This window comes from Protomyctophum bolini (assembly GCF_963924005.1).
Source record: "Protomyctophum bolini genome assembly, chromosome: 7".
NCBI classification, from domain to species: domain Eukaryota; kingdom Metazoa; phylum Chordata; class Actinopteri; order Myctophiformes; family Myctophidae; genus Protomyctophum; species Protomyctophum bolini.
This window is the reverse complement of record NC_137868.1, coordinates 37,275,590-37,287,139: the sequence shown is the minus strand read 5'-3', so window position 1 is coordinate 37,287,139 and position 11,550 is coordinate 37,275,590. Positions and strand designations below refer to the sequence as shown.

At 44.0% G+C, this 11,550-nt stretch overlaps 1 protein-coding gene across 1 annotated transcript; it reads left to right on the top strand.

Moving 5' to 3' along the window:
* Positions 1-1,383: 1,383 nt before the first annotated feature.
* pigv (phosphatidylinositol glycan anchor biosynthesis, class V) lies at positions 1,384-9,983 on the top strand. Its single transcript, XM_080768023.1, has 5 exons — positions 1,384-1,801; positions 3,619-3,907; positions 4,551-4,758; positions 5,980-6,652; positions 7,362-9,983. The coding sequence occupies exons 1-5, from the start codon at positions 1,733-1,735 to the stop codon at positions 7,617-7,619; spliced, it is 1,497 nt and encodes a 498-aa protein (XP_080624149.1). The 5' UTR covers positions 1,384-1,732; the 3' UTR covers positions 7,620-9,983.
* The last annotated feature ends 1,567 nt before the right edge of the window (positions 9,984-11,550 follow it).

Genomic DNA, 11,550 nt, shown 5'->3' with positions numbered 1-11,550 from the left:
CACTCTGCTCTCTCTCTGCACACAATGTTTGGCGGAACTTAGAGGATATATGATGGTTGTTTTAGTTATTAGGGGTCAAGCCTGAAGGGGCGAAGACCCCTTATTATTTTTGTACGGGTTCTGCCATTTTTCACAGTTTTGGCAGTTCTGCGTTGTCGTTTTCCACAAAATTCGGCAATATGGTAGTAGAGGGTTGTGAGAATCGCTCAAGAACTGAAGTTCACAGTCAATCGTTAAATGACCTCTGACCTTTAGATATCCCAATGAGTCAATGATATGATTTTCTCGATACACTTTTGACAACGTCAAGAAAGTGACATCAAAGAATTTCGTAGCCTGCTTAACCACTCCCCCTTGAAATCGCATTTCCATTCATTTGTTTGGAGGCTGGACCCTGCAGTGCTCTTGCATGGTTGGCTGAGGGAGTATAGCGTTTATGGACAACCAATCAGCGTAACAAAACAGTTAAGTGACCTCCAGTGTCCAACCAGCTATTTTAAGCAATCATTTGTTAATTCTCTCAAGTGTATCTATGGCACATTGTGCATACAGTGGCTCAGCGCCTCTGCCTGATGGCCTCAAAAGTCTAATTTCTCCCGATATCCCTTTGGTCTACCGTCTAGTGGCTAAGATGTTGGACTTTCACACGGGAGGCCCGCGTTCGAATCCTGGGCATTACACATAGCTTTTTGAGTGGTGCAACCACTCCAAGGAACAGCAATGTCCGTGTGTCTGTGTTCACCTATGTGTACGTTAATGAGCACCAGTAGGCTATATGACTATTAGTACCAGTAGGGGCGCTGTTTGTCAGAAACAGAGAGAGAGAGACAGTGCTGCACTGTTGCCTGCTAATATGAGAGAGAGAGAGAGAGAGAGAGAGATGGGGGGGGGGGGGGAGAGAGGGGAGTTGCAACACTCGGTTCACACGGGTGTGATTTTTCTTTGGGCTATTGCTTTCATGGCTTGACCCGGTCTTATCGCTGCTTGCAGCTATATGTATTATTAAATATTATTATTATTATTTATTATTATATTATTATTAGGCTAATATTTGTATTTATTTAATTTTGGAGTGATGTGATTTGAATGTGCATGATTGTTTCTGTGTTCACAGCTGAGTAGGCTAATGTTTTTGTTTTTTGAAAAGAAATACAAAACAGAATGTTTTGTATTTCTGTCTAGACAGTCCCAAAAATATGGACGCCAAATTGAAGACTGGTGAAAATTAAGAGAATAATAGAAGTGGAAGAGAAACTCTTGATTAAAGTGCCCGCATTGAGGAGCTTTTATTTGGAAACTTACCCCCGAAATGACACCGGAAGTAAAACGTCCACCAATCAAATCAAGTGTGTGTGCCGCTGCAGCAAAAACAGAAGGTGATGACCGAAACCAACCACACAATCAATAAGAGAGATTCGCCATAAATAATAATGGATTTAATGTTTACACTCCCGTGTAATTCTGTACAATTAATTTAGATGAACTCAAACACCGCCTTCCTTTGATTAAAAGTAGTTTGGACCTCTGGTGTTAGATAATAATAATAATAATAACAACAATGATGATGATGATGGGACAATAATAACATGGAGCATATGTCCTAGCTCAGTGTTTATTGTTAGCCCGCAACGACAATGTTCTCCCGTGGCACCGGCGTACTTCTCCCGATGTTCTCCTGCTGTTCTCCTGATGTTCGCCTGATGTTCTCCTGCCGCCCGGCGTCACCTCCTCAATGACAATGGATGTCAGAACAGTTGTGCAGTTCGCCACTGTCACCAGGGGCCTGTCCCTGCTGTTGCAGGTCAGATAGATTGATTGTTGTATTTTATTTATAGCTATATACAACTATTTAAGCGACAATTTCCCTCTTATCAGCCATGCCGTGTTTGTACGCACTACAAACCAGAACTCTTACATAGTAGCCTATAAGTTTCCCCTGAAACCTGAAAATATGGATCACATCTCTCAACCAGTTTGTAGCCTACTTATGTTATGCTGCCGAATCCGCAACTTATTTAAATGAGTACCCCCCAAAAAGTTAGCTAATATAGCCTATATACACACACACATTGTGTAGTATTATTCTATTCTTGTAGCACAGACCTACATACGTTTATGGTTCTGGGACGGTGGGACCCCCTGGAACCCCCTCAAGGTCCCCCGAGATCCACCATTGCGTAAGGCATAGTAAAGGTGTACAGATCATTGTAGCCTACACACACACACACACACACACACACACACACACACACACACACACAGTCAAAGTATGATTGTTCAATAGCATCTCCATCTCTCTCCAGATCTTTATTCAGAACTCAGGATACAGATTAAATAAGTCAAATTGGAAGTGATGATAAAAATAAATGAGCTGATTGGAAAAGGAGCACTATAAAAATGAAGCTGATACATGTCTGTACTCTCTCCTGATTGGCTGACATTTTGTCACCCACCTGAAAATGTGTTTTCTGTTCATGAATATAAAGAGCTGGAGAGAGGGGAGACTCCTGGTACTGAACAAACACTAGCAATGATTACTGACACGCAGGGAGTGCAGTGCCCGGTATCAAGTCGGTCGGATTTAGGCCTAACCAGCCTAAATTCCCTCACCTGTGCAATTTCCAGCCTCTGCCTCAGCCAATTGATTGCCATGGGCAACCCCACACCTGCCAAATGATTACTTACTTAACCAGTCCACTTTTCAGTTTGCACTCTTAAGTTCAGGCACAGACAGACAGACAGATACAGAGATCTCCATATACACATACAGTATGGGCACAAAAGGGACACAGACAGATAGTTAAAACGGGTGCTATGACAAGTTAACGGGTATTATCTATGCTATGCTATATCTATGGTATTATCAGGTTCCCAAATTGCATTGTTTTCAAGTAGGCCAGTGGCCGACGGGCACGTACAGCTAGGTCTAGTAGAACGCGCATAGGTCAGGTCACAAGGTCAGAAATATAAGCAGGTGCAAGGCCATTCCGTGCTTTAAAAACAAATAATACTGATCTAAGGGCCACAGGTAGCCAATGGAGTGAGGCCAGGATCGGGGTAATATGGTCATATTTTTTGGTTCTCGTAAGAACCCTAGCTGCAGTATGTTTGACCAGTTGGAGGCGGTTTATTGCGGTTTGAGGAAGGCCTGAAAATAGGGAATTGCAGTAGTCCAGGTGGTTAGTGACAAAGGCCTGGATAACGCAGTAACATATCTACTGCGGTGAGATTGTAGATTTTCACTACTTTTGCGTGAGACTGATGGATATATATATATGTGTGTGTGTGTGTGTGTGTGTCAAAATGTATACAAAATGTACAAAAAATAGCACATCTACATGCTTGAAGGTTTTGAGATTGTCAATCTGCTATTTTTTCCATTAATAAATTGAATCCTGAAAAGTAACTGATGATTTGATTGGCTGATCACCCCATAGCAATGATTTGATTGGCTGAGCAAAGTACATAATATTGAGGACAAAAAGTGAGGGCAGAAAAGTGAAGACGCCAAACACGACTGGCCGGAATGACATTTGTGTCCATGATTTGTTTGGCCGAGCATGGAATGTGACGTATGACGATAAGAAAGAGTACCCCTCAACTCAAATTTATTCCCAGGCTGTCTTCAACGCCGCCATCCCCGACCACGAGGCGGACGCGTTCAGCCCTCCGCGCACAGAGGAGCCGCGCTACCTGGACTCCGCGGTGGACGGGCTGCTGGGCGGCCTGGCCCACTGGGACGCCGAGCACTTCCTCTTCATCGCCGAGAGGGGCTACCTGTACGAGCACAACTTCGCCTTCTTCCCGCTGCTCCCCGTCATCCTGCGGGGCCTGGCGGACACCCTGCTGTGGCCCCTGAGCTCCTGGCTGACGGTGCGGGGCCGCCTGCTGCTGGCCGTGGCCGTGGGTACGTGACGTTTCATTGGTCAATGTTTGTTTATTTTTTTGGTCCGGGGTTTCTAAAAGTTGGGTGCCGTGATGGCAGTCCAGGGGTGGGCTCCGAATATCTATAATTGGAATTTTCTGTCGGTTTAACCACTTGAGACCAGGGGTCTTCAACATTTACACCAGGGGTCTTCAACATTTACACCAGGGGTCTTCAACATTTACACCAGGGGTCTTCAACATTTACACCAGGGGTCTTCAACATTTAGACCAGGGGTCTTCAACATTTATACCAGGGGTCTTCAACATTTACACCAGGGGTCTTCAACATTTTTCAGACCAAGGACCCCTCGGCTGAGAGAGAGATGAAGCAGGCACCCCCACTACGTATTGGATTCATGTTAAATGTGTGTGTTTCAGACATTTGTAAACTTGACCCTTTGCTCTGCACTTTGATCTAGATTCTACAAGCTGACAACACGTCTGTGACACAGGCGTGTTGTGAGCTTTTATGTAAAAAAAAAAAAACCTTCTATCACACAAAGATTTGGCAGACCCCTGGCCTGTAGCAACTCTGAGGACCCCCTGGCCCGCCGCCCTAGGGGTCCCGGACCCCTTGTTGAAGACCCCCTGATTGGACTTTAATCACAATTCCTCCTCCTCAGGTAACAGCGCCCTCTTCCTGCTGAGCGTGGTGGCGCTGTACGCCCTGAGCAGGGCCGTTCTGCAGGACAGACGGCTGGCTCTGCTCTCCAGCCTGCTCTACTGCCTCACGCCTGCCAACGTCTTCATGTTGGCCGGCTACTCCGAGAGCCTGTTCGCCGCGCTCACCTTCGGCGGCCTGTTCCTCCTGGAGAAAGGCTTCACCTTCAGGTATAGGGCTGCAGCTAGCTCTGGTCCATAGCACTGTTCCTCCTGGAGAAAGGCTTCACCTTCAGGTATAGGGCTGCAGCTAGCTCTGGTCCATAGCACTGTTCCTCCTGGAGAAAGGCTTCACCTTCAGGTATAGGGCTGCAGCTAGCTCTGGTCCATAGCACTGTTCCTCCTGGAGAAAGGCTTCACCTTCAGGTATAGGGCTGCAGCTAGCTCTGGTCCATAGCACTGCAGGATTACTGTCGTTGCATTAAGGCTCTGCCACTCTTTGTTTGCTTCTAGCCCTCGCATGAAATACAGACCAGCCTCTCCTCTGTAGCGTCTGTAAACGTTTTTTATATTTACACTTCAGATGAGAGGCTGGTCTGCATTTATGCGAGCGTGGGAAAAGTAACAGTTCCATAGCTCTAATGAAGGCATTAGAGCTATGGATCAGAGCTAGGCTGCAGCTATGCTATCCCCACATTTCTTATATCGTCTCTGACTGTCGGGTGGAAATCTCATATTTCCAAAAACATGGCAGATCTACAAGCTTGAAACCTTGTAGAGCTTGCAGATTTGCTACTTTGGATGTGTTTGTGTGAAGCTGTAGTAGTAGGACATTAATTTACGACACAACACAAAAAGTTAAAATATGGAGATACAAGGTTTCTGCCCAAGAACAAGGTTATATAGCAACAAAATAGTTGCTAAGTAGCCTCGGTCCCAGGCTTACTTATCTGCGAAAAGAAAAGCCTGGTCACAACGTAAGGTAGAGAAGTTATCGGCGGATGTATCCTCCGGAACATCCGTCAAATGTATTTCCCCCGGATACGATATTTTCCCGACCAATCGCTGAATGAAACACTTGTTTCATTCGCGGAGAATGTAAACTGATTTGTAAAGCATCAACGTAATTTCCTTGGGCAATACTTCTGCTAAAATCCCGCAACTAGATAGTCTTTTCAGCGTAGGTCTTGCCCAGGGTGCCATTTAAGTAAAGTAATGAAAAGCAATCTACTAGCTCACAACCCGTCACCATGTGACACGTTTATGAGCTTGTAGATGAGAACTTGTTTGACTTTTTGTTGTTGTTGTTGTTTGTTTTTACATTTAAGATTTATGATATGGCCAAAATATGTATTGATAATTTTAATTTGATTAAATTATCCATAACCTTTTTTTGTTTAAATAATCTATTAAATCAATGAGTTGCATTAACTCTTGCACCCTAACTTTCAGAGCCTGCCTAGCCCTCGGCATCGCCACCGCGGCACGATCCAACGGTCTGGTGAACATCGGCTTCCTGTTGTACCTGCCGTCGCTGCACGCCATGTCGCGGATCAGCGCCTGCCGCGCGTCCGGGAAGGGCTACGGCGGAAAGATCTTCTGTTACGTCTGGACCGTCGTCCGCCTCCTGTTCACCTCTCTCCTGGGAACGGTGGTCATCGCCCTGCCCTTCTGCGCCTTCCAGTACTACGGCTACAAGACGTTCTGCATGCCGTCCCTCTCCCTGGAGAGCGTTCCGCCCGCTCTCCTGTCGCTGGCCGGCAGGAAGGGCTACCGCCTCCCCGACCAGAACGGACCCCCGCCCCTGTGGTGCATGAGACCCCTCCCGCTGCTCTACTCCCACATCCAGGACGTCTACTGGGACGTGGGCTTCCTGCGCTACTTCCAGCTGCGGCAGATACCCAACTTCCTGCTGGCGCTGCCCATGGCCAGCCTGGGCATCGCGGCGGCCTACGGGTACTACCAGGCCAACCCGGACATGTGCCTGAGGCTGGGCCTTTGGGAGACGGGCGCCAAACGGCGGCTGGACAAGCCCACGCCGGGGTTCTTCAACCCGCGGGTGTTTGTGTACGTCGTGCATTCCACGGCCCTGCTGGGGTTTGGAACGTTGTGTATGCACGTGCAGGTAGGAAACGGGGTTTGCAACTATCAAGTATTTACTTGCCGATTATTCTATAGATTACTGTTTATTTTGATTAACCCATTAAGCACTTCAGTATTGTTTTATACTTTGCAGCACAACGCTGTCGTGAAAAGTTGTTCAAATATAATGGATAAATGACATGATGAATAGGTACTCTCGTGATTGGCTAAAATTGACAACCACCTGAAAATGTATTTTATGCTTATTGAAGATATTTGAGAGACGAGGAGAGTAGACCCCTGTTATGGAACAGACTCTCTAAATATTGAACCAAAACGCCAAAACTGTTACTTTTCAGGATTCAAATTGAAAGAAAAAAGAATCACACACGTGAAGTGAGGGGCGCTCTTATCATTGTACATCACACTGTGGTTAGCCCATTTGCTCAGACACACATGACGTAAATGCTCCTTTCATTGTCAATGGCATTTAATGTTTGTTGTTTTGATGCTTTTGCGTGACACTGTAGTATGATCAAGTTTTTGGTGTTAGCATTATGTTATAATATAGCTATTGAAAAATAGCAGATCTACAAGCTCATACGAGCTACGAGCTTGTAGGACTGCTATTTTTGAAAAATTCAGTTTTCAGTAAACGGTCAGGATTTAGAAGACAATTTTAGAATCTGATCTCAGGTCAAAATGGGTTAAGTAAGTTTTATCCGATAAATATCACTTTTTTGAACCCCTAGGTTCTAACCAGATTCATGGCGTCCTCGTCTCCCGTCCCCTTCTGGATCAGTGCCCACCTGCTGCTGCTCAACGAGCCGCTCCTCCACAGGCGGACTCCCAGGAACGGATGGAAGCACACGGCCTTCATCAACCCCATCACTGAACTGCTACCACACTGGAGACAGTGCTCCCTGACCACGCAGTGCATCCTGGGATACTTCATCTCCTACTGGCTGCTGGGGCTGGCGCTGCACTGCAATTTCTTGCCTTGGACTTAAAAAGGAACACTTTGCCCGTTTTCAACCGTATCTTCATGGGTCCTCCCTCGTCTATTGCTCATTATTATAAGATCACATAATGATCTGTGTAGTCACTCTGCATCTCATTGGTTAGTTCCGAAACCTGCCTATGGAGATGGGTTGAAAATTGGTGAAATGGACCTATAACTTGATATGATCCCTCTGTGCACTGGATGCAATACGTTTCATGTAGGACTGGGTAAGGCTTTTGTTCTCAACCAGGTTCATACTTCATACTAGGGATGAGTTAGACTTTGAAACATTTTCATGGCAGTCTCAAACATCGATTGTTTGGAACATTGATTGGACCTCTTGCGACCCATTATTTGGTCCAGATTAGCTGGTTGAGAAACTCACTCATTTGAGGCGCACTGGCACAGATTAACCTCACGGAAAGTCAGACAAAAAAGAAACTCTGGTAAGGTGGTTTTCCGTTTTTTTCGGTGTCTCTTTGTTTTGGTCCTCCCTGTTTGCTTTTAGTCTCACTAGTCGCTACGAGTTCTAATAAAATATGGATATACAAAACAAACTATTCCAAGAAACCTGGCCCTAAAATGATGATGCCCTTGACCGCAGGGAATTATTTGGGGCAATTCTGATTCCGGTTTGGTGGTTCCGGTCTGATGACTACAAACCACTGACTACTACATGAAGTAAGTTATCCACTCCCGAAAAACGGTATGCGTTCCAGGCTAGTACGGATCTAGTGTCTTGAGAGACAGACTGTTGAACTTGACTCGCACAGTTCTCAAGTGCTTCAGCCTAACAGTCTGTACATGGGAAACACTGAAAATCAGCAAGAAATAAAAGGATGTACTGCCTCCTCCCCACTTCCATTTCGCCTTTGCAGTCGCACAAATAAGTCTACTGTAAATCAAATTAGTCTAAGCCTGTCTCGCTTGCTGATTAGCTGAAATGAAAATTCAATAGGTGTTCTTTAGTGAAAGGTATATTAAACTATATAGAAATCGTGCTTGATTTTATTACATGATTTTGTATCCCCCCCCCAGTGGTGCAGAAAAAACCCAGGAAAAACATCTAAAGGCCAATACATACATGCTCCTACTGGAGAGTCAGGAAATCTGAGGATGCACGAGTTCTGAGAAAAGGAGCATGTACTGGCCTTAAGGCACTCTGGGCTGTATCTTATGCGCCGCCTTACCCTTCTGAAAAACCTTTTAGGATTATTATTATTTTCCTATATTTTGAAAAACATTTTAAAATAGTTCAAATAGACGATCTACAAGCTCACAGTGTGTTATAGATCAGCTATTTTATTTATTTTAAAGTGTTTTTTAAAATAGCAAATAATGTCCTGAAGGTTCAGTCATACGAGGCAAGGCGGTGCACAAGATGGGGCCCACTAGTCTTCAGGTGAATATATTAAATATGTATTTCTTTAACCAAGGCAAACGAAAAGACCAACGCGTGTCGACTCTCAGGTCTTTGTCAGGTAAGACTTTTTTTTCTTTTATTTTCTGGATTGTGTGCACTGCTGGGAATTTCAAATTAAGCAAGACTTGGGATTTTGGCTTCTTGTCGCACCTTTTTGCGAGGCGCAGTTACAGGCTCTCTGTAGCATTCAAGTTGTTCTGACTGGAGATAGGTACGGTAGTATGGATCACTGTGTAGATATGTGTTTTCAACCCAGTAAGACCTGAGGCCGAGTCTACAAATGCTTTTCTAAAACAAGGACCCCGACCCCACACATACACACACACACACACACACACACACACACACTCACACACTTTTTACTCAAATCTTTGCTTCTGGGGGTCCCTGTAACAAAATATTTTGAGATGGGGGTCGGTGGCCAAATACATAATTTTGGGATCCTTGACATGAAAAAGAGATAGCATATAGCAATATACTGTACTGTACGTTTTTCAGAAAACTGTTGGGATATACAGTAGAAGACATTTTTAGAGTCGGCTTCAGTTCTTAATGGGTCAAATTAAAGACTTTGAAAAGAATGTTTATGGTGAAATGTGCAATGTCAAAACTGAATACGGTCCAATTGTTTTATAGAATCTGAAACAGGAAAAAGATCATCTATCACCCAGTCCTACTTTCATTATACAAAGACAGTAATGTAAATGCTACTCTGACATTAAGTTTTATTGCATTTTATATACAAATGGAGATGTATTGAATGCAGTAGTAAAAAGGTATATATAGTCAATTTGCATATTTTAGCCAAACTGAGTAAAGAGTGTGTATGTGAGTGCTGGGAAGAAGAACTATGTTTGCAATAACGACTTTTTAAGAACACTTGAATTCTTGCAATATTCTGATGAATCCTTTGTATTCAAGATGGCACTGCATGGTTAATACAAAATAAAAAACAGGCTATGGGAATGCTGTTGCTATATATCACAGGTCTTAAAAACTACATTCTCCTTTTAAATGTTCAATAAGTGATATTGTGTACGTTAAAATAAGTGTTAAATAAAATAGCTGTATATACTGATAGCAATCGTTGCTGTATAGAGCATGGGATTTTCAGCTGTTTACGAACCAGGGACCACCATCCTGAGAATTAACCTGGGGATCACTGTTATGTTGGGAGGGTGGATATGGCCATCGTGTGGGGGAGAACATGAAATGAAATAATGGATGTAAAGGGCTTCTGGCTTCATGAGATAATGGTAATGGTCCAGAGTCCAGACTACAGAGCTCAAAAACAAGCATTCTGATAGACTGAGCTGAGGACATATAGGCAGGATGAATCAGCAGTGGCGGCAGTGGGTCAGGGGTAGAGTGGCCATATTGGAAACTGGAAGGTTCCCAGTTTGATCCCGGGCTGCCCCAGAGTGTCGAAGTGTCCTTGTCTAAGTATGAAGACACTGCACCCCTTTGCTGCCGATGAGCAGGTTGGTGCCTTGCATCTTTTCCGCCACCATTGGTGTGTGAAAGGGTGAATGTAAATGCAAAATCTATGTAAAGCGTCTTCCATTTAGAAGAGCAGAAATAAATAAAGGTAGATTCTCTGCCGCAGATTAGATGGACATGACTAAGGCAATTCTCCCCCCCCCCCCCCTCATATTGCCTAGTCAACATAGGTGGCCTAGATTACGTTTTAGGCAGTGCAAAATAAGTGATGTGGATGGATAGGGCTTTTAAGTCCACTGCAACAGTGCCCCCCAGTGGCATTAACATGCACTTGAACTCGTTTTGTATATATCTCGCAGGCAATGTCACCTCTTGATAATATAATGTAACCTGTAAACGTATGATGAGCAGTTGAGACGAATATCAGTTTAAGTCCACACGAATTATCCATAATGTATAAATAAAAACTGGACTGGAAAAAAATGCATCCTTAATGTTTTCAGACTGAAGGATGGATGGATACATGGAATGGACATTCATCCCTTTGTGAAAATGACGGTAATTTAAATTCAATTCAACTTTCAATTTACTCAATTTAATATATGTTGCACAAACTTACTTCTGGAATATATCAAGTAATTTTGCGCAACATGAAATTAAATTGAGGTACGTTTGAAATCAGTTTGAATATCAAACAAAACAAGGGAATACCTAGTTGGGATGAGCACTGTCTGTCGTGATCAATTTTTTGATATGGAAATCCAAAAGGCACTGGAAACTCAATGGGATGCTCAACCTGCCGGGTGTTTAGAGGTCAGTGGTGATCCGTAACCTCTGGAAAGTATACTAGATCAGTGATTCTCAACCGGTGGATCGTGATTTAGGTGTTTGCAGACTTTTGTTTAGCAATTCTATATTGTGAATGCAGACTTCGCTGTTACCTAAAAACAGTCTGAAATTATTTGGAGGAAGGGCGATTCATTAATGACTCAGGAGAGCAAACATAAGTCCATCCATAGAAGTTTCTTTGTCTCTATTTTACTGCTTCATTACACTGCTTAATTTGGCCCAAAGT

Excerpts from the sequence above, each read along its gene's own strand:
- pigv (XM_080768023.1), top strand. The coding sequence starts at position 1,733 with ATGACAATGGATGTCAGAACAGTTGTGCAGTTCGCCACTGTCACCAGG. Across the intron at positions 3,908-4,550 it reads GCTGCTGGCCGTGGCCGTGG|GTAACAGCGCCCTCTTCCTG; the intron begins GTACGTGACGTT and ends CCTCCTCCTCAG. Across the intron at positions 6,653-7,361 it reads CGTTGTGTATGCACGTGCAG|GTTCTAACCAGATTCATGGC; the intron begins GTAGGAAACGGG and ends TTGAACCCCTAG.